The sequence below is a fragment of the Sarcophilus harrisii genome, chromosome 2 (assembly GCF_902635505.1).
Source record: "Sarcophilus harrisii chromosome 2, mSarHar1.11, whole genome shotgun sequence".
Classification (NCBI taxonomy): Eukaryota; Metazoa; Chordata; class Mammalia; order Dasyuromorphia; family Dasyuridae; genus Sarcophilus; species Sarcophilus harrisii.
In genome coordinates, this window is record NC_045427.1 from 140,025,344 (window position 1) to 140,048,981 (window position 23,638).

Genomic DNA, 23,638 nt, shown 5'->3' on the forward strand with positions numbered 1-23,638 from the left:
AGGATGAAATCCATCTTCTTCATGATGACAGAGGTCCTGTCCTAGAAGCTTTGGTAGCTAGGGCTATTCGAAACATTGAGATGACCCAAGAACGTGTTCGGCTCATTGGGCTCAGTGCCACCCTCCCAAATTATGAGGATGTTGCTACTTTCCTTCGTGTAGATCCTGCCAAGGGCCTTTTTTACTTTGACAACAGGTATCGGATGGGAGAAGACCTTGAAGCTATTAGAGATTTTCCCCTCTACCATATTCTCTATAATCAGTGTTTGGATTGGAGATCTCTTGGATTGTATCTAGAAGGAGAAATTTGGGAGGGGAGTTGTGAAGTAAAACCTGAACCCATTTTGGGAAGTAGAGTTTAAATTTGTTTTCTAAGAATGAGGGAAAAGAAATTTACTTTTCCCTTTTTCCACTCCTCCAAACAGCACAAAAAAAAAAATACTTGTATCAGTATTGCTTTTTGTTACATTTTAGGTTCCTGTTTCCCCTCCTTCCATTTCCACTACACACTAGAGAAGGCCAAAATCTGACACAGATGTGTTGGGGGGTTTTTAAGATATTTTATCTTTTCAAAAACATGCAAAGATAGTTTTCAACATTCACCTTTGCAAAACCTTGTATTCCAAATTTTTTCCTTTCTCTTTCCCCCTTCTCCTTTTCCAAGACAGTAAGCAATTCAATATAGATTAATGTGTGCAATTCTTCTAGATATATTTCATGTCATGCTGCACCCCCCCTCCCCCCCCAAAAAAAAATCAGCTTGGGGGGGGCGGGGAAGGGGAACAAAACAATAACAAAAAAGGTGAAAATACTATGCTTTGATTCACATTCAGTCTCTTAGTTCTCATTCTTGATGTGGATGGTACTTTCCATCATAAGTCTATTGGAATTGCCTTGAACCACCTTATTTTTTAAAAAAAGCCGAGTCCATCACAGTTAATTATCACATAATTGTGTTGCTGTGTATAATTTTCTCTTGGTTCTGCTCGCTTTGCTCAGCATCAGTTTCTGTAAATCTCTCCAGGTCTCTCTGAAATCATCCTGATCATTTTTTATAGAACAGTAATATACCATAACTTACTCAGCCATTCTCCAACTCATGGGCATCCACTCAATTTTCAGTTCCTTGTCTCCACTAAAAAGGCTACTACAAACATTTTTGCACATTTGGGTCCTTTTCCCTCTTTTATGATCTCTAGGACACAGACCCAATAAAGACACTGCTGGGCTGAAGAGTATACAGATTTCCAGATTTATCTTCCTCTCCTTAATCCCTTCTCTCCAAGAGAGCAAGCAATCCAATATAGGTTAAATATAGTATGCACAGTTTTATAGTTCTTTGAGCAGTTCCAAATTTTTCTCCAAAATGATTTTATCATTTCACAGTTCTAACCAATGCATTAGTGTCCATTTTCCTACATGCCCTCCAACATTCATCATTATCTTTTCCTGTCAACAGATGTGTTTGTGTATATGTATATGTGTAAAACCATACTATGCATACTTCTGCTTATGAATTCTTTCTTTCTCCGGAGGTAGCTAACATCTTTCTTCATGAATACTTTGTAGTTGATTTGAGTATAATGCTCACGGGTTGTTCTTTGAATAATATTGCTTTTACTGTATAAAACATTCTCTTGGTTCTGTTCATTTTACTCATTTTATGCAAGTCTTTTCATATTTTTCTAAAATCAACCAATTCATCATTTCTTAGAATAATAATATTCTATCATGATTATATACCACAACTTGTGTAGCTATTCCCCAATTGCCAGGCATCTTCTCAATTTCCAGTTCTTTGCCACTACAGAGAGTTGCTATAAATAATTTAAAACATACAGGTACTTTTCCTTTCTCCCTGATCTTGTAAAACAGACCTAATTAATGGTATTGGTGAATTAAAGGGTTTCTAGAGCAGGGGTCCTCAAACTTTTTAAATAGGGGCCCAGTTCACTGTCCCTCAGACTGTTGGAGGGCTGGACTAGAGTAAAAACAAAAACTTTGTTTTGTGGGCCTTTAAGTAAAGAAACTTCATAGCCCTGGGTGAGGGAGATAATCATCCTCAGTTGCCGCATCTGGTAGCAGCTGTAGTTTTGTAGTTTGAGGACCCCTGATCTAGAGTTTTCTAACTCTTGGATCATGATTCCAGATTACTTTCCAAAATGGTTGGATCACTTCACGGTTCCATCAACAGTGTGTCAGTGATCAAAATTTTCAAAATCCCCTTCAACATTTGTCATTTTCTCCTTCTATAGCCAATTTTCTCTATAGGTGTGAGAAAATATCTCAAAGTTGTTTTAATTTGTCTTTCTCTAATCAATGTATATTTTTAGTATATTCAGTATATTTTTATATGACTATAGTTTTGATTTCTTCATTTAAAAACAACCTATTTGTATTCTTTGACCATTTATCAATTAGGGAATGACTCAGTCTTATAGACAACTTTGTCAAGTTTATATATTTGAGGTGAGTCCTTTTTCTGAGAAACTATTTGCACTATTGTTTTTTAAGCTTCCGGCCAGTGCCTCTTGAACAGACATATGTGGGCATCACAGAGAAAAAGGCAATTAAACGTTTCCAGATTATGAATGAGATAGTTTATGAGAAGATTATGGAACATGCTGGGAAAAACCAGGTCAGTTTTATGTTCCTCATTTGATTTCCAGTGTCTTAGGCATCTTAAGTCCTTTGGGTTTACTGCATATCTGTTAATAGTTGTAGAGGATTGAGATGCTTTTAATCTTCTTAAGTCCTAGATTTCTGACCTTGCCACATTCTAGGGACAACTCATTCATTCATTCAATCATCTGGGAAGCTACTAGGATAGTGAAAAGCAACTAAGATTTAGTAGATAAAATGCTAAGCCTGCAGGTCAAAAAGACCTGAATTCAAAATCAGATATCAGATAATTACTTATTGTTCTCAGAAGACAAAATAACATTGCCTTTCCTTAGCTAATCCTTCTCAGAAAACCTTAACTTCTTGATCTTTTAGTTTTGGATATTCTGTGCTTACTGTGTTTCTCAGTTTTCTAGAGGTGATAAAGGTGGCTCTTGGTGCTGAATCTCTTGATGATGATAATTATGTAATTTTCTTGCAGGTGCTAGTATTTGTCCATTCTCGAAAGGAGACAGGAAAGACAGCCAGGGCCATCCGGGATATGTGTCTAGAGAAGGATACACTGGGCCTATTCCTTCGAGAGGGCTCTGCTTCCACTGAGGTCCTTCGGACAGAAGCTGAGCAGTGCAAGGTGAGAAGGGAAAGACCAGGTTCTACTTGGGACTTGTAAGCTGCTAACTCAGAGTCTGACTGCAGACAGCAAAGTCATAAGCTGTTCCATATCGTGCCCTAAAAACTTGTTGAAGTGGTGATCCTGCCTCACTTCTGCTGGGGATCTTGCTCCAAGGATTGTTCTTTTCAATTGTGGAGTTACTGTGTTGATTGGATCATGAAGACTCAGTAGAAAACTTTGCCTCTGTCTATGTGTAGTATGTGCATTTGGAGGTTGCAAAGACATTTTGGTGACATGGAAGGGTTATGATTTCAAATTACCAAGTCAGGAAGGTGGAACAAACCTATTAAATGTCTTTTTTGTGCGACAGAATTTAGAATTGAAGGATCTCTTACCTTACGGCTTTGCCATTCATCATGCTGGTATGACCAGAGTTGACCGAACACTTGTGGAAGATCTTTTTGCTGACAAACACATTCAGGTGAGGGAAAGTATGACTGACATACATATCTCATTGGTAACCAAGGCAGTTACATTGCAAGACCCTATCCTATTTGCAGGGGAAAAGGGTAGAGTCATTTTTTTTTTTTAAGTATCTCACAATTTCATTTTAACTTAAGACCTTGATTTGCTCTAGTTCCAGAAGCCATTTATTACCTGGACATTGTAGGGTATGTGAGATGCCAGAAAGGTGTTTCTTCTATAGTTTCCCTAGCATTGTCCAGGCAGCTGCTGAAACCTGGCCTGCTCTATGTAATGTAAAACTCTATTCTACCACTAATAGTTGTGGAATTGTAGGCAAGTTGCTTAACTTTTTTGGACTTCTTTTTCCTCACTAAAATGATAATTATTTCATAGGGATATTGTGAAGAAAGGGCTTTGTAAACCTTAAAGCACCGTGTAAATGTGACCCCAATATGAAACTTGATGTGATCATCCTTTTCCTAGAGCCAGTTCCCAGATATCTAGAGAAGTCATGAGCTACTTGCTATTTAATGTTGCTGCTTGTCACTAACAGAATAGCTTTTGATTATTTTTAAAACCTTGTCTTGCCCCCTGTAGGTTCTTGTCTCTACAGCAACTCTGGCTTGGGGTGTAAATCTCCCTGCACATACAGTCATCATTAAAGGCACACAGGTGTATAGCCCAGAAAAGGGGCGCTGGACAGAATTGGGAGCATTGGACATTCTGCAGGTACTGGACCTTTAACTTAGTAATTATGTTGGAAATAAATACTTTATGCAAAGGTATTAAGAGGATGACAGGAAAGAAAAAAGCCCAAAGTTTGAAACCCCTAAGCCAAAGAAAGAAGCTTTCTTGCTACCCTCAACTTGGATTTTTTCTTTCTAATTGGTCTAGATGCTTGGTCGTGCTGGAAGACCACAGTATGACACAAAAGGGGAAGGCATCCTCATTACATCTCATGGGGAGCTGCAGTACTATTTGTCCCTACTCAATCAGCAGCTACCTATTGAGAGCCAGATGGTATCAAAACTGCCTGACATGCTCAATGCTGAGATTGTCCTGGGGAATGTCCAGAATGCAAAGGTAGGTAGGAATTGCTCTGCCCACTAGTTTCCACTTTCTCATCTCTACCTTGAAGCCAAAGTATTGAGAAGAATAAGTAAGCTAGTACTTTTAATCTTGATGCTACTGATCACTCAGCATCCAGTAATACCTTCTCCTTAACACCTGTTTCTTTTTTCTTTTTCTTTTTTTTTTTTTAATACGTGCTCACTTAGAAGGTTTTGAGGATACCAGTTCTCTGTATTACCAAGATCTTGCAGGTTATCTTGTTAATCAACAGCTCCTCCTCTTCCTAAAACCATTGCTCTTCTCTTTGCAGGATGCAGTAAATTGGCTAGGTTATGCCTATTTATACATCCGAATGCTCCGTTCCCCAACCCTCTATGGCATTTCTCATGATGACCTTAAGGGGGATCCCCTGCTGGATCAGCGCCGGCTAGATTTAGTACACACGGCAGCTCTTATGCTGGACAAAAACAATTTGGTCAAATATGATAAGAAGACTGGCAACTTTCAAGTGAGTAGGATGGTTCTTAGGCCTCATGTCTTGGGGGGAGAGATCCCAGACCTAAGGAAATTTTACTTTATTCAACACAGATTTTTAACTTCGGTTATATCCAATTCCCACACAAAAATATAGAAAGTATGGTAAAGTACAAAAGAGTATTTCAGTAAAGTAGTTGATTCATTGAACTCAGAATGTCCTAATCTCATTGTAATGACTCCTGAAAATCTTTATTTTTATGTAATTGAGTTGATATAGAGAGCTTGTCTATCTTTTCACTCTAAGCACTAGAAATGTGCCTACTTCATTGAGCTAGCTCAGGTACACTGCTGAATTTACTGTGCCTGTGGCCCCTCTCTGAAATGAACCTGTCACAAAAAGGGGTTTGAATTTTGAATTTTTTGCCAACGTTAAATTGAACTTTCTTTCCTAAAGGTGACAGAGCTTGGCCGAATTGCCAGTCACTATTATATCACCAATGACACAGTGCAGACCTATAATCAACTGTTGAAACCAACTTTGAGTGAAATTGAACTCTTTAGAGTGTTTTCACTCTCTTCAGAATTCAAAAACATCACAGTGAGAGAGGTGAGTCTCCAAAAGGATTTGGATTAGGATTTGATAGTCTGTGCATTGGGGCACCTGAAACCTGAAAGATTATTTTCTTTCAACATTCTTTCTAATTCATTTTCTGGCCTATGACAGGAAGAGAAGCTAGAGCTTCAGAAATTACTAGAGAGGGTTCCTATTCCTGTGAAAGAGAGCATTGAGGAACCCAGTGCAAAGGTAAGCCTCTTACCACTTAAACTAGGACATATGCCCAAGGGATGAGGATCATAAGGTTTTTATAATCCCAAAAGAGGTGTTAAGGCCTAAGTTAACTGTTTTGGTTAATCTGACTTCTAACCTAAAATACCTGTCCCTGTTGTACAAAGTAAATACTGTTTAATTTTAGGAGGGATTTCCAGAATAGGAATGTAATTCACTTGATATTGTTCATGAAATGTTTGAATTGTATTGCTTTCCCCTACTTTTCCCTTTTACAGATCAATGTGCTTCTCCAGGCCTTTATTTCACAACTTAAACTGGAGGGGTTTGCACTAATGGCAGACATGGTATATGTTACACAGGTAGGTTCAAAGTTGCAGTTTGGCAATTACAAATAGACTTCAACAATTTCTAATTTCCTGATTTCTTGTGTTGTGGGGGTTATCAGAACTTCCTGGTATAGTTCATTGTTGCCATGATGCTTTTTTAACTCTAAAATTCATGAAAGGGTGAGGTTGCTGGAGGGGCTGGTAGTGGTGGGGAAAGTTGGGAAGGTAGTCATATAGCTCTGCCTCATGAGTCAAGAGCAGTTCCTTCTTTTGCTAATGTTGTAGTATTTGTTAATAATCAAAGGATGATTGAAAGCCTCTCCAGTTTCATTCTTCCTGTCTATTAAAGTCATTCATTAGCTTCAGGCTACTGGTAAGAGACAGCTTTTGTTATATTGAGCAGTGAATCTAAATTACTCTACTTAAGGTATTTTGGATCATCTGTTACTGAAAGCTGTCCTTTTCAGTATCAGTAAGCATGGAAAAGGGAAAGGAATGAGAGCTGTGTTATATAACACAGGAAGAGAAGGGAAGTGAGGTTCATTCATATAATGAGCATATAAGGGTAGTTTGATCAGAGGATGACCTCATCTACTCTGTCAGCTAACCAATTAGATCTGGCACTAATGAAAATTAACTGATTTTCTTTTCCTAGTCGGCTGGTAGGTTAATGCGTGCCATCTTTGAAATCGTCTTAAATCGAGGTTGGGCCCAGCTGACGGACAAGACTCTGAATCTGTGCAAGATGATTGACAAACGCATGTAAGGAGTTGGGGGGGGGGGGGGGGCTGGAAAATTAATCATCATGGGTTACAGTAAAGAGTCTGAGGATACCAGCTATGATTTTAATCTATGAATATGATATCTGTTGGTTAGAATGGATATGAAGCAACACAGTTTATACCATGTTTGGCTTCCCTGGGCTCATTGGAGTTTGTGGAATTAGGATTGACTGTTGGATAACAAGTGTATTTGGTACTGCTTAGATTTTTTTGTTGTTGTTTCGGTGTATCTTTTATAATCTCTCCTTCTCTTTTGGGAATATGACCCAGTGACTTTCATCTCCTTCCTGGATAGGTGGCAGTCTATGTGCCCCCTGCGCCAGTTCCGGAAGCTCCCTGAGGAAGTGGTGAAGAAGATTGAGAAGAAAAACTTCCCTTTTGAGCGACTGTATGACCTGAATCACAATGAGATAGGTTTGTGGAACTCTGGTCTTTTTTGCCACATTGGCAAGAAGTATGAGTTGAAATGGAAACTAAATTTTTTTTATTTTTTAAATTTATTTTTATATTTAAGCCCATCCTATACTCTCACCTACATGTTAATCTACTTCTTACTTTGTCTTTGATCTTTTAAGTGATTGAAATGCAAATTTGTATTGTGATCAAAAAAACTGCCAATCAACACATAAACTACAGATAATCTAGAGTATTACTTATATACTATATTAGATTGGCTAGGCCTTCGACCATTGAACTTCCTCTTATTTACATAGGTGAGCTTATCCGCATGCCCAAGATGGGGAAAACCATCCACAAGTATGTCCATCTCTTCCCCAAATTGGAACTCTCAGTTCATTTGCAGCCCATCACTCGTTCTACCTTGAAAGTAGAGCTGACCATAACTCCTGATTTCCAGTGGGATGAAAAGGTGAGGTTTTACTTTGAATAAAAATTCTCAGATGGAATGAATAAGTTAGGTTAAGTACTTATGTGCCAGTTACTTTTCTAGGCTCTAGAAATAGTGTCCCAAAAGTCCTTGTGCAGTTACAAAAAGCTTAGAATTGCACTAGGATTTTTGAGATGCCTTCTATAAATACAAGAGTGAGTCAGTACCTGCCCTTATAGTTAGAGTTTATGTTCTATTGGAGGAGAGAGGTATGGACCAGAATTTGAGCTGGAGAATCACAAAGTTTATAAATAGAGCCATAGGCTGTCAGTTGCCATGCTCTTTCTAATAATAGTGTTACTATTAATTTGATTAGTGTACTTGGCGCAAGAAGCCAGAAAAAGGTATGGATGTTTGTGAGTGTATATACAAACAGTGGCAGGGCATATGATGAAGTTATAGGTCTTGTCACCAAGGATTTATTAAGTGCTGTGTGCTAGATACTATATTAAGCAATGGGAATACAAAGGATCTAGGCCGTGTTTGCTCTCGAGGAGCACAATTTAAAGGTAGATTGCAATTTAGTAGAGTAATGACTAGATGGGAAAGCATTCCTTTCTGCTGACCCTGTGCCCCTTTATTGGAAGGTTCATGGTTCATCTGAGGCATTCTGGATTTTAGTAGAAGATGTTGACAGTGAAGTGATTCTACACCATGAGTATTTCCTGCTCAAGGCCAAGTATGCACAGGATGAGCATCTCATTACATTCTTTGTTCCTGTGTTTGAGCCACTTCCTCCACAGTACTTTATTCGTGTGGTATCAGACCGCTGGCTATGTGAGTACTGAAAACCAGTTCCTTCAATAAAAATATCTTCCCTTATGACTACTGATTTCACAGTATCCTCCTTTCTCTCTCTCTCTCTCTCTCTCTCTCTCTCTCTCTCTCTCTCACTCTCTCACTCACTCACTCTCACTCACTCAAACTGAGTTAGAACTGTTCTGGGAAGGGTATGGTATTATATATTGTGATACTACAGAAATAGAACTACAGAGCTGGAGTTCCTTCTGCTAACTGCTGGCTTTGAAAGAATATGTATGTATTAGAGATTGATATGAATTCTAACTCTTGATTTCTTACATGGCAGCTTGTGAAACCCAGTTGCCTGTCTCCTTCCGTCACTTAATCTTACCTGAGAAGTACCCACCTCCCACAGAACTTCTAGACTTACAGCCATTGCCTGTGTCTGCTCTGAGAAACAGTGCCTTTGAAAGTCTCTACCAGGACAAATTCCCATTCTTCAATCCCATCCAAACTCAAGGTATCAAATTACCAGTCTGTGCCTCCCCATTTGAATTCTGTCTTGAGATTAATTCTGAAATAAACCTATCCATGACAAAAATAAGTCAAGACTTGCTATTTAGGAAAGCTAGCTATTGGAAAGATCTAGTAAATTTTCTTTCATGGCAGCACTTAAACCCATCATCAAAATTTAGAGTTTCAAAAGTTTTGCCATCTCAGTAACTGGCAGAGCCCTCAAACTTTTGCTGCTTTCTTGGATTTATTACAGTGGATCCAACTTTTTTTCACATACTTTGTTATTTCTTTGGTTCTCATAACTAATGCTAAAGACATATATAATATACATCAAAGTTAGTGCTTAACCACAAGCCCAGGATACCTAAGTAGTTTATCCTTTAGGGTCACTGAAGGTTTCTTACGTCCCTTTCCACTGGTCCCTACAACTATTATAAATGACCCGGAAACTTAGAAATATTTCTATTGACCAGAGCGAGGTATGTGGCTTTAAGAAATTATCTTTTAGTCAGTGATCTTTGGGCTAACGACAGGGTCAGAAAAACAGTATAGAAAATGGGTTTGTTTATTTTTTTTTAATTTGCTTTGTCATTTATTGTTAAAATGGCAGAAACTCTCCTTTGATCATGAGCTATTTCTCATTCCCATTCATTGTGTTCCTAACTTGAATTATCTTCTCTTTTTTGTTAATATCAACAAAAATAATAGCTCTTTTAAGATTTGCAAAGCATTTTACATGTTTTCTCAGTTGATAATCAACCCTATGAAGAAATTGTTATTATTGTTGCTCTTAGTTTACAGAAGAGGAAATTGAGGCACCGAAAAGCATGTGACTTGCCCACTGTAACATAGCGGTTCCTAAGGCATAATTGAAATCCATGTCTTCCTGAGTCTAGTACTGTATGCATTCTATTCCCTATTTTCCTAGAAAGGGACAGAGTTGGAGAACAAAATAGGTAGATGATTTTCAGTTTAGTATACCATTACCACCTGACATTGAAATTTCTATTGACAAGTTAATCTTACTGATTTTGTGTAGTTGTTAGTTGTGTAGTTAGTAACTTGTTGAATGAATGAAATAATTGCTATAATACCAGTGATGATAAAGCTACTACTTGTCTTACAAGAGCATGTTTTTGTACAACTTTTATGGCCAGTAGTCTGCCTAATCCTCTCTTCTCCTCTTTGGCCTTGACACTACCATTCTTTTGGCTTGTAGTATTTAATACTGTGTACAACAGCGATGACAACGTATTTGTGGGGGCCCCCACGGGCAGCGGGAAGACCATCTGTGCTGAATTTGCCATTTTAAGGATGCTGTTGCAGAACTCTGAAGGTCGCTGTGTCTATATCACCCCCATGGAGGCTCTAGCAGAACAGGTAAAAATACTGCTAGCCTTTCTCTGGTCATGCCTTCCCCAGAAACTATTCATAGGATTAGAAAAGGACCTTGAAGATTAGCCTCTGAGCTTCATTTTAAATAGATGCTCAAAGGTGATTGAATCATGGTAGTAGGATTAATAAGTATCAGTGTTGGGTTTGAAACCAGGTCCTCAGACTCCAAATCCAATCATTCTATTACTCTGAGGTTTTTCCCTTATTAATCCACATAAAGGTTCCCTTTCTTCTAAAACTTTCAGCTGATAGTTTTCCCTTTTATGTTTCATTTTCTTCATTTGTACACTGGGAGAAAGGGATTCTTTAGTGAATCAAGGAATGTTTATAAATAATACTTAGACACCTGTATCTAAAAAGATAGTCTTGTGCCCTGTCTTCTGAACTTTCTCTCAGAAAAATTGAAGTGATGTCTTATTTCTTCTGCTCTTCCCTTTCCCAGGTGTATATGGATTGGTATGAGAAATTCCAGGAGAGACTCAACAAGAAGGTAGTACTGCTGACAGGAGAGACCAGCACAGACTTGAAGCTTTTGGGCAAAGGCAATATTATTATCAGCACTCCTGAAAAGTGGGACATCCTCTCCCGCCGTTGGAAGCAGCGCAAAAATGTCCAGAATGTCAACCTCTTTGTGGTGGATGAGGTCCACCTCATTGGGGGTGAGAATGGGGTATGTATATAGTCTGTTAATAAAAAATGAGAGGCTGGTACGTCTCACTAGGACTTTGTGGTTTGGGGATGCCAACACAGGGATGGCAACAGCTTTCTTCATCTGATAACTCTCACTTAGGAAAATGTTATCTCTCATTTACTTTCTTAAAAATTCAGTGGAGAGAAGTTCTAAATGCTTTTTGTAGAGATTATGGAAAATGACCTGGAACATTTTCCTTGTGAAGAATGGCTGCTTTGGGTGGTAGAAAAAATAAGACCCTTAGTTTTGATTAATAGTAATTGTAGCATTTAGGTATTGATAGATTTTTTATTTGCAAATGAAAAATTGGGACTTGGGTTATAATTTGCTTTAGATTACATAAGCTAGTAATGATGGAGTCAAGACTGAAATCTAAGATTTTGCAACTTTTGGGTCCATTGCTTTTTTTTCCCCATTATAGATGGACTTGAAGCTTTTGGAAATGAAATATTGTATTTTTAGAGGATTAACTAAGGTAACATATTGCCTTTTTTCTAAATTCATTTCCTTATTTCTCTTACAGCCTGTACTTGAAGTAATCTGCTCTCGTATGCGCTACATCTCTTCCCAGATAGAGCGACCCATCCGCATTGTCGCACTTAGTTCCTCCCTTTCTAATGCTAAGGATGTTGCCCATTGGTTAGGCTGTAGTGCCACTTCCACTTTTAATTTTCACCCCAATGTACGTCCTGTCCCCTTGGAACTACATATTCAGGTAAGGACTTCCTATCATCCTATACCTGCCCTTCCATATCTAGGGAGCAGCTGATTTCATGACATTCATCTTTTCCCTTTTTCTTTTGGTTCTTAGGGCTTCAACATTAGCCATACACAGACTCGCCTACTATCTATGGCCAAGCCAGTATACCATGCCATTACAAAGCATTCTCCCAAGAAGCCCGTCATTGTTTTTGTCCCATCTCGTAAACAGACTCGCCTGACTGCCATTGACATTCTCACCACCTGTGCAGCAGATATTCAGCGGCAGAGGTATGTTGCTTGAGTAGCAGAGCTCTAGCAGGCAGAGGTTATTTCCACCATTTTGCTGGGGAGCCAGATTTATATTCCCATCTGCAATGGGTGCAATGATGTCAAGTTCTACAAAATTCCATATTCCCAGGAAAGTTTTGTGTTCCTAGGTAGGTCTTGTAGAGCTGTAGGTCCACTTTGCATTCCTTTCATGGTGCTGGGCAAAACTAGTATAATGACCCACCACCAGAGGCAAAGAACATGATGCTTCATGCCTGAGAAATCCTTGACTTCTTTTCTCAATGTTCCTCTGGGCAGGTTTTTGCATTGCACAGAGAAAGATCTAATCCCATATCTGGAGAAGCTGAGTGACAGCACACTCAAGGAGACACTGCTGAATGGTGTAGGCTACCTGCATGAGGGGCTTAGTCCTGCAGAGCGACGCTTGGTGGAGCAGCTCTTCAGCTCAGGTACACAACAGGCAGAAATCGCCACAGCAACCATCTTGGAACTTTATCAGCCTCTCCTTAAGCTTGTCTTTTTTCACTTTTCATTTTATTGCTGACTTTGGTTTATCATTTGTTTTTCTTACTTGATTCTCCATCTGTCGTATTTATTATTTGTTCTTATTATTTTAGGAAGCAGCCTCTTCCCTTTTCCTTGTCTTTGGAATCTATTGCAGGTCTCCCTATTAAATTATGAAATTTCTTCCTTTTTCTTTTTTTGCCATCAAACCAGGGCATGACTGCCTTTGAAATAAATTTCTGTTGTGCTAGGCACACTGAAGCAGTGGTCAATTTGTCAAAGAATAAGAGGTGGCAAGTCCGCCTTGGTATCTCTAGATCCTACATGTCATAACCTAACATGGAAGCCCACAGATCCTACCTCAAGGAAATGCTTGGACTCATCTCTCTACTTTCTATACTGCTCAGGTGCCATCCAGGTGGTTGTGGCTTCCCGAAGCCTGTGCTGGGGCATGAATGTGGCTGCCCATCTGGTAATCATCATGGACACACAGTATTATAATGGCAAGATCCATGCGTGAGTACAGCACTTCTCCACATTGGACTTTACTTCCAGCAAAGCAAAGAGAATAAAGAATCAGTAACTGGATAAATAAAGATCAAAATTAGCAATTAGTGAAGTAAAAATGTAGCTCTTTTAGTCAAGTTTGAGTGATATCACTTCTCTTTTACATTTTGGGAAATTGGAAAATATAGAACCATAAAATATTAGATTTAGAAAATGGGTTATCTTATTCAGTGGTTCCAAACCTGTGGGTTTGGTCTTTAGGGAACTGCAGAATTATTGCATATGGTCAAGATTAAGAAATGCTGAGGATAGAGAGAGGATTATAGAGATAATACAGATTTTTTTTTTAAGAGAAAAAAATAGGATAGAAAATATGAGAGAATGATTTTTTTTCCCTTTAGTATTGGGACAACCAGAACACATTTGTAGGCTAATCTGGACCTAGGAAAAAGATACTGAAAACTCTTTAGTTCAACTAACAAATTGGTGCAAGACAGAAAAAAGAATGAAGGCTGAAGAAAGATCTTAAGAGGAGTCAAGAAGGGGATAGGATTTAAGAACATGAGTAGAAGAAGGATTAGCTTCAGCAGGTTGTAAGAATATCTTATTTTTTGAGACAAGAGAAAGAGGACACAGACAAAGATTAGGAAAACTTTTTGTGGATGTTGAGAGATGAACAAGTTCTTTTTATAAAGCTTCTGTCTTTTGAGTCAAATAGAGGAAGCTTGGTTTACTTGCTTTGTAAGTGAGAGGTGAGAGATTTCAGGGGACAGGATGTAAGATAGTTACTAGAAGGAATGAAATAGGGAGTTAGATTGCTAAACCCACATTTAACACAGCCTTTTCATTTGCATATAAATTGGGCTAAATAATACAGTATTAAAAATTTATTCAAAAGATCTACAGGGACCTAAGAACAGTAGAGAAAATGGATGATGGGTATTACTCCAGGGTTTTGAGGTTGTTGAGAATGGAAAAGAGAATCATTGGATAAAAGATGCTAGAATGGTGTGTCTAATGACTCCTTAGAAATGGCTATCCAAAATGTCTAGACTGTTTGTGGAGACCTTTAAAGGGAGTTTTGCCAGTTTGGGATTTGGCTTGGCTACTTTTTGCAGCTTTTGTTGAACTCCCTGGGGGCCCTAATCCATGACAATGTGAAGTTTATACTAAACGTTTTATCCTTAAATTGAAAATTACAAAAATAAATTATATGCAGATAAAAGAAACTGTAAACATAAAATTCACAAATAATGTTTTAACTGTAACTTAGCCTACTATGGGAATGTTTTAAGTTATCAGGATGTATTCATTTTCACATCATCCCTATGTTTACACACTGTCTTATTTCCCTTCTTGCCATCTCTACTGTTAGTTATGTGGATTACCCCATCTATGATGTGCTACAAATGGTGGGTCATGCCAATCGACCTCTGCAGGATGATGAAGGACGATGTGTTATCATGTGTCAGGGCTCCAAAAAAGTAAGTCCTGGGGATATGAAGAGCTCAGGAGAGTTTAGGCCTCAAAGCATCCGGGCACTTTGTTAGTTCTTTTCTAGATGATGGCTTCAGTCACGTCCTAAGTATCTCTGCTGTTGTCTTACTTCCTAAACTCCTTTGAGTTCATTTCCATGAAATCAGAGCAAGAAATTGAATTCTTGCATCTTGTGTGTTTCCTGGTGCTATTTAGTGTTTCTAATTTTTGACTCTTAACTCTAGTTGGTTCTGGCTGGTTCTGTCCCATGTCATCTCTTTCTCAGTGTTTTTGAGTGATGCTGTCTTCTTCAATAAGAAGGAGATGGTTGGGGGGTCGGTGATTGCTCCTTAAAACTTGAGCTTCTTCTAGTCTCTCTTAATTAGTGCCTCATAATTAAAGTAGGGTTCTTATTTTTCATTCAACTCTTGCCTTTTCTCTTAGGACTTCTTTAAGAAATTTCTATACGAGCCATTGCCAGTAGAGTCTCATCTGGATCACTGCATGCATGATCACTTCAATGCTGAGATTGTCACCAAAACTATTGAGAACAAGCAGGATGCAGTAGATTACCTCACCTGGACCTTCTTATACCGACGCATGACCCAGAACCCCAACTACTACAACCTACAGGGTGAGCTCATTGTTTTGAAGCCTTCTTCACCTTGACATTTCTATTGTTGGTTCTGGGCATCTAGCTCCTTAGCACTTCTATACATCTTTTAAAATTCATTTATCTTTTGTTCTTATATTGCCTAAATTTCCACCAATAACTGTCCTCCCCCCCCAAAAAAAAAAAAAAAATCTTATATGATGGAATTTAAAATATAAAAAGTGAAAATGAGAAATTCAACAAAACTGATCTGTGAATTGAGGAAATTGGGCATCACATTCAATATTCTATACCTGTAGTATCATTTTCTGTTCCTCTCCCTCTCCCTGCCCCACCAATTTCTGCAAAGAGGGAAAGGGGGCATTTTATTATACCTCTTGTCTGGAGCCATGTTTGTTCTTTACAATTTTGTAATAATCATTTAAAATAAGTTTTTATTCATATCTTTTGTTCTTTATTCACCATAATTTTCCTTAGTATCCATTCTGTTTTCCATCCCAGAAAGCCATTCTATATAACAAACATTTTTTAAAAGACAAAACAAAAAAGTAAAGAGGAAAATCAGTTTACCTGATGAATACATTAAAAAAAAATCTGAAAATATGTGGAATGATCAACATTTGTCCTCCCACCTCCACCAGGATGTTGCGGTATCTTTCTGTATTTCTTTGAGCCACATTTGTTCTTTAAAATTTTGCTACCTTTACTTTTGATTTTTTTTTTTTTTTTTTTTTTGGTATGTTTTTGTTCTTTCTATTTACATTGTAGGCATGTTTATTGTTTTCTTGGCCTTACTTATTTCAGTCTCTATCAGTTCGTTCTTTTCCATGTTTTTCTGGATTCATCATATCTTTTATAGCACAGTAATAACTCCATTACATTCACGGACCATAATTTGTTTTGCCATTCCCTGATCAATGGGCAAATACTTTGTTTCTAATTCCTTGCTTTCATAAAAAGTGCTGTTGTAAATATTTTGATTTATAGGAGGATTTTCTTAAGAATTGCCTCTTTTTTGTATAAGCCTAGTAGTGGAATCTCTTGATCAAAGAGTATGAATATTTTCCTCACTTTATGTGCATATTTTCAAATTACTTTCCAGAATGGTTTTAGTGATTCACAGTTCTGCCAACAATGCACCAGTATACCTGTCTTCACACAATTTCTTTAATTATTTCCAACTTTTATCACCTTTGACAGTTTGGAGGTGTAATCTCAAGATTGTCTTGATTTGCATTTCTCTTATTAGTGATTTGGAGCATTCTTTCATGTGGTTGGTAATAATTTTCAGTTCTTCTGAGAACTGTTTATTCATATTTCTGAATACTTAACTAACCTATAGTATTTAGTTTCCACTGTTTGGTAATGATTCTTTTCTGTTTACATTGTTGTAATTATGGCATTTATTGCTTTTCTGTCTCTGCCTACTTCATTTGGCATCCATTCATTTTAAGTCATTCTATGCTTCTCTGTAGTTGTCATTTCTTAATTAGCAGAGTAATATTCTATATTATATTCATGCTTCATAATTTGTTTAGCCATTCTCCAATTGATGAGTCTCTGATTTGTCTTCACTTCTTTGCTACCATGAAAAAAAAAACAGTTATAAGTACTTTGGTATTTATGGAGCCTTTTTCTTTTCTTTTCTTTTTTTTTTTTTTTTTTTTTTTGAATCAGTAACCTTGAGGTATAAATACCTAGCAATGCAATTTCTTCTCAAAGGATTCAAACACTTTGCCACTTTTTTGGGTAATCCAGTTGCTTCAATGGCTTTACTTATTCACAGGTCCACTAGGAATATGTTAGTATAACTTTGACCAACATAATCTCTCCAGAATTGATTTCAACTGGTGTCTTGAATCTTTAGGCATCTCCCATCGTCACTTGTCAGATCACTTGTCGGAACTGGTAGAGCAGACACTAAGTGATCTGGAACAATCCAAGTGCATCAGTATTGAGGATGAGATGGATGTGGCACCTTTGAACCTGGGCATGATTGCTGCCTACTACTACATCAACTATACCACTATTGGTAAGGGAATCTTAGTTATCTGAGTGAACATTGTGCAACCTTAACTAAGAAAAAAAGGGGTGGCCACGGGTGGCCTATCCAAGATAGAATGAAGTCTGTGAAATGTCATTGTGCTTTTTATGGTTTTGGGCATTTCTCTTCCTTTCTCCAGCCGTCCTTGACATTCTGCTAATCCTTTTTCTCCCCAGAACTCTTCAGTATGTCTCTAAATGCTAAGACCAAGGTGCGTGGGCTCATTGAGATCATTTCCAATGCAGCAGAGTATGAGAACATTCCCATCCGACATCATGAGGACAACCTGCTACGGCAGGTAAGGAGATACACTAGAGATGTTTATTGTTTTCTTGGCCTTGCTTATTTCAGTCTTTATCAGTTCATTCTTTTCCATATTTTTCTGTATTCATCATATCTTTTATAGCACAGTAATACTCCATTACATTCACAGACCATAATTTGTTTTGCCATTCCCTGATCAATGGGCATATACTTTATTTCTAATTCTTTGCTAGTCATGGTTCTGAGGGTGTTCAGACTGAGCACCTCAAGTTCCCGGTAACCCTGAATGTTTCCATGTGGCTGCTTGGAGCAGTGACCCTTAAATCTCACAGTATTTCTTTCTTTCTCTTACCAGTTGGCTCAGAAAGTGCCTCATAAGCTGAACAACCCTAAGTTCAATGACCCCCATGTTAAGACCAACCTGTTGCTTCAGGCCCATCTATCCCGCATGCAGCTAAGTGCTGAATTGCAGTCTGACACTGAGGAGATCCTGAGTAAGGTACTGTGTGATGTGGGCCTTTGGGAATAGAGGGAAGTAAAGTAGTAGTGTCTGTGCTTAATATGCTTTTGTTTCTCCATCTTTAGGCAATCAGACTCATCCAAGCTTGTGTTGATGTCCTCTCTAGCAATGGTTGGCTGAGCCCTGCTCTGGCAGCCATGGAACTGGCTCAGATGGTTACCCAAGCCATGTGGTCCAAAGACTCTTACCTGAAGCAGTTGCCACACTTCACCTCTGACCACATCAAACGATGCACAGACAAGGTAATCTGATTCTGAGACTGGGAGCATTGGGGAGATACGTGAGGAGGAAAGACCTGACATCGTAGGCGACTTTTGGGGGCTTAAGCTTTATCCAGGGGCAGAGGGAACCCAGCTGTAATCTGAGAAAATCCTGGGTGCTCATTTGACAATGAAGGTGCCACACATTAAGGTCTTAAAGAGGGTAACATATCATCTTTTAATGGGGGAATGCGGGGTGTTTCCTCTATTTAGACCTGTTACTGTTAGTGAGTTGCTAAAGCAAGTTTTTCCTTTTCGTTGGTATTTTTCCTCCTTTTCCCTGGATCTCTCTGAACCATCATTGTTGCCTTCCAGGGAGTGGAGAGTGTCTTTGACATTATGGAGATGGAAGATGAAGAACGCAACACATTGCTTCAGCTGTCGGACAATCAGATTGCTGATGTAGCCCGCTTTTGTAATCGCTATCCCAATATTGAGTTGTCTTATGAAGTAGTGGAAAAAGAGAGCATCCGCAGGTGAGTTGGGAGGCCCCAGAAACACCAAGAAGGAATACACAGTTCCAGGTGGATGGGAGGCAGCTTTGTGTTTGCTCTGAGCCCATTGCATGAGTGGGGATGCTTTGTTTTCTTTCTTGCAGTGGTGGGCCAGTTGTTGTGCTGGTGCAGCTGGAGAGAGAAGAGGAAGTTACAGGCCCTGTCATTGCTCCCCTTTTCCCACAGGTAAGCTTTTCTGATTTTGCTAACATACAGATTTAAATCTCTTTTTACTAACTAGCTTCCAAACATATCACTGAGGAAGAGGACATTTAGACTTACTAATAATCCTGTAAAAAGCAAAATTGCATAGTAAATTAGAGAGCTCTCCTTGAATCCAGGATGTTAGTTTGGGTTCAGATCTCAATTTTAACATGTTGTGTGACTTTGAGTAAGTCAATAACCTATAAAACTGCAAGTCAGAAAATAGGTACCAATTTTTCTTACTAGAAGTGCCAGACAAATTTTTAAAATACAGATTTATATTGCTAGAAGTCCTGTGGAGCCTTTGCCAACCCCACCCCACAGTATTATTCTGTCTTTTATAGTTGGGGCTTTTCTGAGGAGAAATGAGGAAGCAGTTTAATTTTTCTTTTATTCTTCTTTCACTTGCATTTCTAGAACTGGTTTTAGGACCAAATTCTGAGTGGGGGAAAGTGTGGTAGGACTAGTATTACAATAAGGGCACTGAGGGACTTGAAGCCATCCCCCTGCTTAGTGAATGTTGCAGGCAGGACTGATGCTTCCCTTTTCTCCTTCAGCCCCCTGGGAGGGACCTTTCTGTACAACTAGAGTACCAGTGGAACCCAATTAAAATGTAATTGGGATGTGTAATTCAGAAATTAAATTTTGAAAGGCATTGTGCTAGAAATTGGAGTGCTCTCTTTTAGGCATCAAAAATTATTTTAATTGTTTTTGATCAAAGTTTGGAAATGATTTTTTAAAAAAATTGCACACTTTCCTGCCTTGATGACTTGTGGTTCATTATAAATGTTATACTTGCTGTAATATACAAAGATTCTTAGGAGCTATTAAGATATGTTGGATTGTCAACCACTTCACACTTTGTTAGACTCTTTTTTTGTGGCCAAAATAATTCTTCCCTTGATGACCATGTTACTCTTAATGATCTTTGAATTTATTTAAACTAGCACTTGGTACACCCAGTCCATTGTTAGACCCATGTCTGAAGTCATTTCCAGCTTCAGTGTCAATTTTTTTAGCCTTTAAGAATCCAGTTATCTTTATCCTTTGAATCACTAGAGTAGAACTTGAGTAGAAGACCATAATAGCCCTCATTTAGATTTCAGTATCCAAATGAGTGTGTATTTTATTCCCTTTTTGAGACAAATCCAATGAGAGTAAAGTTCATTGTTCACTCCACTCTCATTTTCTTCCACTGTAATAGATCTTTCATACTTCTTTATTTGATATAATTTACCCCATTGTTGCTCTTTATTCTTCTAGTACAGTCCTATTTCTTATCCCTAAATTTCTTTTTAATGTATAATTTTTCGAACTGTCCTAATAAGAGATATAGTTAAGTGTTAATAAGCATCATCTTCCCATTCAGGGATACAGACAGTTTAAACTTTACTGTTTACCTTTTTATGTTTCTCTTGAATCTTATATTTTAAAATCCTATTTCCTGTTCAGCTCTGATCTATCAGGAGTATTTGAAAGAACTCTATTTCATTGAATTTCCATTTTTTCTCTCTGAAAGATTATGTTCAGTTTTTCTGGATAGTTGATTTTTGGTTGTAATCCAAGCTCCTTTGCCTTCTGAAATTTCATATTCCAAGCTCTCTAATCTTTTGATGTAGAAACTGCTAAATCCTGTGTAATCCTAATTGTGACTTTTCAATATTTGAATTGTTTCTTTCTGGCTGCTTGCAATATTGTGTCCTTGACCTGAGAGTTTTGGAATTAGATTATAATATTCCCTATTGGGGGATCTCTTTCAGGAAGTGATTGTTGTATTCTTTTAAGTATTATTTTATCCTCTGGTTCTAGAATATCAGGGCAGTTTTCCTTCAGGTGGTCCAATAATTCTTAAATTTTCTCTCCTGGATCTATTTTCCATGTCAGCTGTTTTTCCATTGAGATATTTCACATTTCTTTTTTTTTTTTTATTTTTAATTCTTCTGCTTTTGTTTGATTGATTCTTAATGTCTCTTGATTAGCTTCCATTTGACTATTCTGATTTTTAAGAAATTATTTTCCCCAAGTTTCTTTTGTTTTTTTCTATTTGGCCAATTCTGTAGTTTAGGGGGAGTCATTTTCTTCAATGAATTTTTGTATATCTTTTTCCATTTTTTTTGTGCTTTCTTTACCAAGATGTTAACTTTTCTTGATTCTTTTGCAGAATTCTCATTTTTCCCAATTTTTCTTCTACCTCTTGTTTAATTTTTAAGATGTTTTGCGCTCTTTCAGGAGGACTTTTTGTGCCTGACATTAATTTATGTTTCTCTTTGAGGTATTGTGTTAGTGTTTTGATCTTCCTGTCACCAAAATAGCTTTCTGTGGTCAAGGCTTTTTGGAGTGGCGATGGGGATTGCTCATATTCCAACTTATTTGTTAAAGTTGTGTTGGTGTGTGATCTTCATGTGTGTGTGTGTGTGTTTTCTCAGAGGTTGTTCAGGAGCTATCAACTCACCTGCTGCACTGGTGTTAAGAGCTGCCAGGGCTTCAGTTCCTTCTGGCTTGCCAAGGTGTCACCTGGGCTGGGCTGGGTTCTCCTATCCAAATGAGACATACCATTCCTGCAGTCTTTCTAAAAGTTATCTTGAGCTGGAAATTTTTTTCACTCTGTCCTTTTTAGGGGGTGGGAGGGTCTGTCGCTTCAGAATTTGTTGTGAAGCTTGATTGAAAATTGTTTCTAGGGAATTTGGTGAGAGCTCGGGCAAATTCTTGCCTTCTCTCCAACATAGTCAGTAGCACTCATTTGTATAACAGTTTAAAGAGCTGTGGAAGAGCTTTCCTTTAGTCTTGTGAGGTGAGTAGTACAAGTACTTTCTACCTTTTATAGACATACTTTAATTTAAGAGACATGAAGTAATTTGTCTAGTTATGGTTAGTAGGTATAAAGTGATGATTTCTTTTCATTATAACAAGTATTGGATACAGAATTTTTTTTTTTTTTTATTAATAACCTTGTTCATTTTTATAGAAACGTGAAGAGGGCTGGTGGGTAGTGATTGGAGACTCCAAATCCAATAGCCTCATCTCCATCAAAAGGTTGACACTGCAGCAGAAGGCCAAAGTAAGTGAATCATTTATGCTTTACCTGGTGGGGAAGGGGGCAATAATTGGGGGAAAGGGGCAGAAGAATGGTGTGGTGGAGTGGGACAAGAGGAGGTTCTCTGAATCATAAATCTGCTCATTTTTATTCTTGCTTCCTTCTCCTCTAGGTGAAGCTTGATTTTGTGGCTCCAGCCACTGGTGCCCACAATTACACTCTCTACTTTATGAGTGATGCCTACATGGGTTGTGACCAGGAATACAAATTCAGTGTGGATGTGAAGGAAGCAGAAAGTGATAGTGATTCTGACTGAATCCCGGGGTGTTCATTTAAAGGTTAAACCAGAGTTTGAAATGTACAGTTGCACGAGACCCTGTATTTTCAGATATCCAGTATGGGAGGAAATCATGCCAGTGTTGGCCTAGCTGTCAACACTTTCACCCTTTATTCTGTTCAAGTCCCCTTAGAGATTTGTCTGCTGGTTTTTGTTGGTGATGCTGAAGATAGAACTTGTACAGTATTTTTTAATGTGTAGGCCTTTTTTGAGTTTTGAATATTCTAGTAAAATCATTTGAAGACTCCTTGGCTCGACTGCCTTTCTTATTTGAAATGATTCTGTTTAATAGTAAAGGTTCATGGACAGCCCTAAGGTAGCCCTAAGGCTAAGGTAGGTCTTCCATCTTGCTCTGTTGGCCAGATGAAACTCCTTAGTACAAGTGCTTTATGAGGCCACTTGCTATTCCTAGGCAATCCCTCCAGATATTTTTGGTCAAGGTTTAAGTTCTCACACTTATCTTCGCTAACTGAAAAGAGGTAATACCAGAAACTAGATTCATGGTTTAGGGCATAACATGTGGCTAATTCAAATCAGGCTCACATTGACCAGTAGTACCAAACTTCCTTGGCCTGCCTGTCCTACAGTTTCTAAGCACCAGAGGGCAGCATAAACTGCCAGATGAGCTGTAAAGTGGTCAGCTGTTGTTATTCCAGAGAGCTTTACACACTGCTTCCTTCATTTCTTCTCAGATCAGATGTACAGTATCATTTTAAGTAGGTGATCCAGTTAGGCTAGACAAGCCAGAATTACATGTGCTAAATCTGGAATTCCTTGAATTGCTGTCTTCTGTTGCTTCTTCGAAAGCATGTTAGAGCTAGAAAATGTGCTAAATTTGATCTGAAGGGGGCTTGAACATTTTTTAATAGGAAGTCATAATTGGGTTCCAATTAAAATAGATTGTGGAATGTAAAGCAAACTTTAGTTTTGATTCTATCTACCTTTCTTAGTCCTCAGTGTTTAATATCTTCCCTCTGAGTTTATCTCAAATTTATTCTGTCTACAACTTGTTTGTA

General features: G+C 38.1%; 1 protein-coding gene across 1 annotated transcript in view; it reads left to right on the forward strand.

Moving 5' to 3' along the window:
- SNRNP200 (small nuclear ribonucleoprotein U5 subunit 200) overlaps positions 1-22,869 on the forward strand; it is a 39,140-nt gene extending 16,271 nt beyond the window's left edge. Inside the window, exons 15-45 of the mRNA XM_031950951.1 lie at positions 3-196; positions 2,515-2,638; positions 3,104-3,253; positions 3,606-3,716; positions 4,298-4,429; positions 4,595-4,783; positions 5,082-5,279; positions 5,703-5,855; positions 5,973-6,053; positions 6,314-6,397; positions 7,020-7,126; positions 7,442-7,560; positions 7,860-8,014; positions 8,620-8,809; positions 9,120-9,293; positions 10,509-10,669; positions 11,127-11,354; positions 11,899-12,090; positions 12,187-12,365; positions 12,663-12,814; positions 13,277-13,385; positions 14,752-14,860; positions 15,297-15,486; positions 17,333-17,497; positions 17,686-17,807; positions 18,129-18,272; positions 18,359-18,535; positions 18,869-19,029; positions 19,152-19,233; positions 22,217-22,309; positions 22,458-22,869. Of these exons, the coding sequence (XP_031806811.1) occupies positions 3-196; positions 2,515-2,638; positions 3,104-3,253; positions 3,606-3,716; positions 4,298-4,429; positions 4,595-4,783; positions 5,082-5,279; positions 5,703-5,855; positions 5,973-6,053; positions 6,314-6,397; positions 7,020-7,126; positions 7,442-7,560; positions 7,860-8,014; positions 8,620-8,809; positions 9,120-9,293; positions 10,509-10,669; positions 11,127-11,354; positions 11,899-12,090; positions 12,187-12,365; positions 12,663-12,814; positions 13,277-13,385; positions 14,752-14,860; positions 15,297-15,486; positions 17,333-17,497; positions 17,686-17,807; positions 18,129-18,272; positions 18,359-18,535; positions 18,869-19,029; positions 19,152-19,233; positions 22,217-22,309; positions 22,458-22,601 (4,569 nt within the window). The 3' untranslated portion in view covers positions 22,602-22,869. The remainder of the gene's footprint in view (positions 1-2; positions 197-2,514; positions 2,639-3,103; positions 3,254-3,605; positions 3,717-4,297; positions 4,430-4,594; positions 4,784-5,081; positions 5,280-5,702; positions 5,856-5,972; positions 6,054-6,313; positions 6,398-7,019; positions 7,127-7,441; positions 7,561-7,859; positions 8,015-8,619; positions 8,810-9,119; positions 9,294-10,508; positions 10,670-11,126; positions 11,355-11,898; positions 12,091-12,186; positions 12,366-12,662; positions 12,815-13,276; positions 13,386-14,751; positions 14,861-15,296; positions 15,487-17,332; positions 17,498-17,685; positions 17,808-18,128; positions 18,273-18,358; positions 18,536-18,868; positions 19,030-19,151; positions 19,234-22,216; positions 22,310-22,457) is intronic.
- The last annotated feature ends 769 nt before the right edge of the window (positions 22,870-23,638 follow it).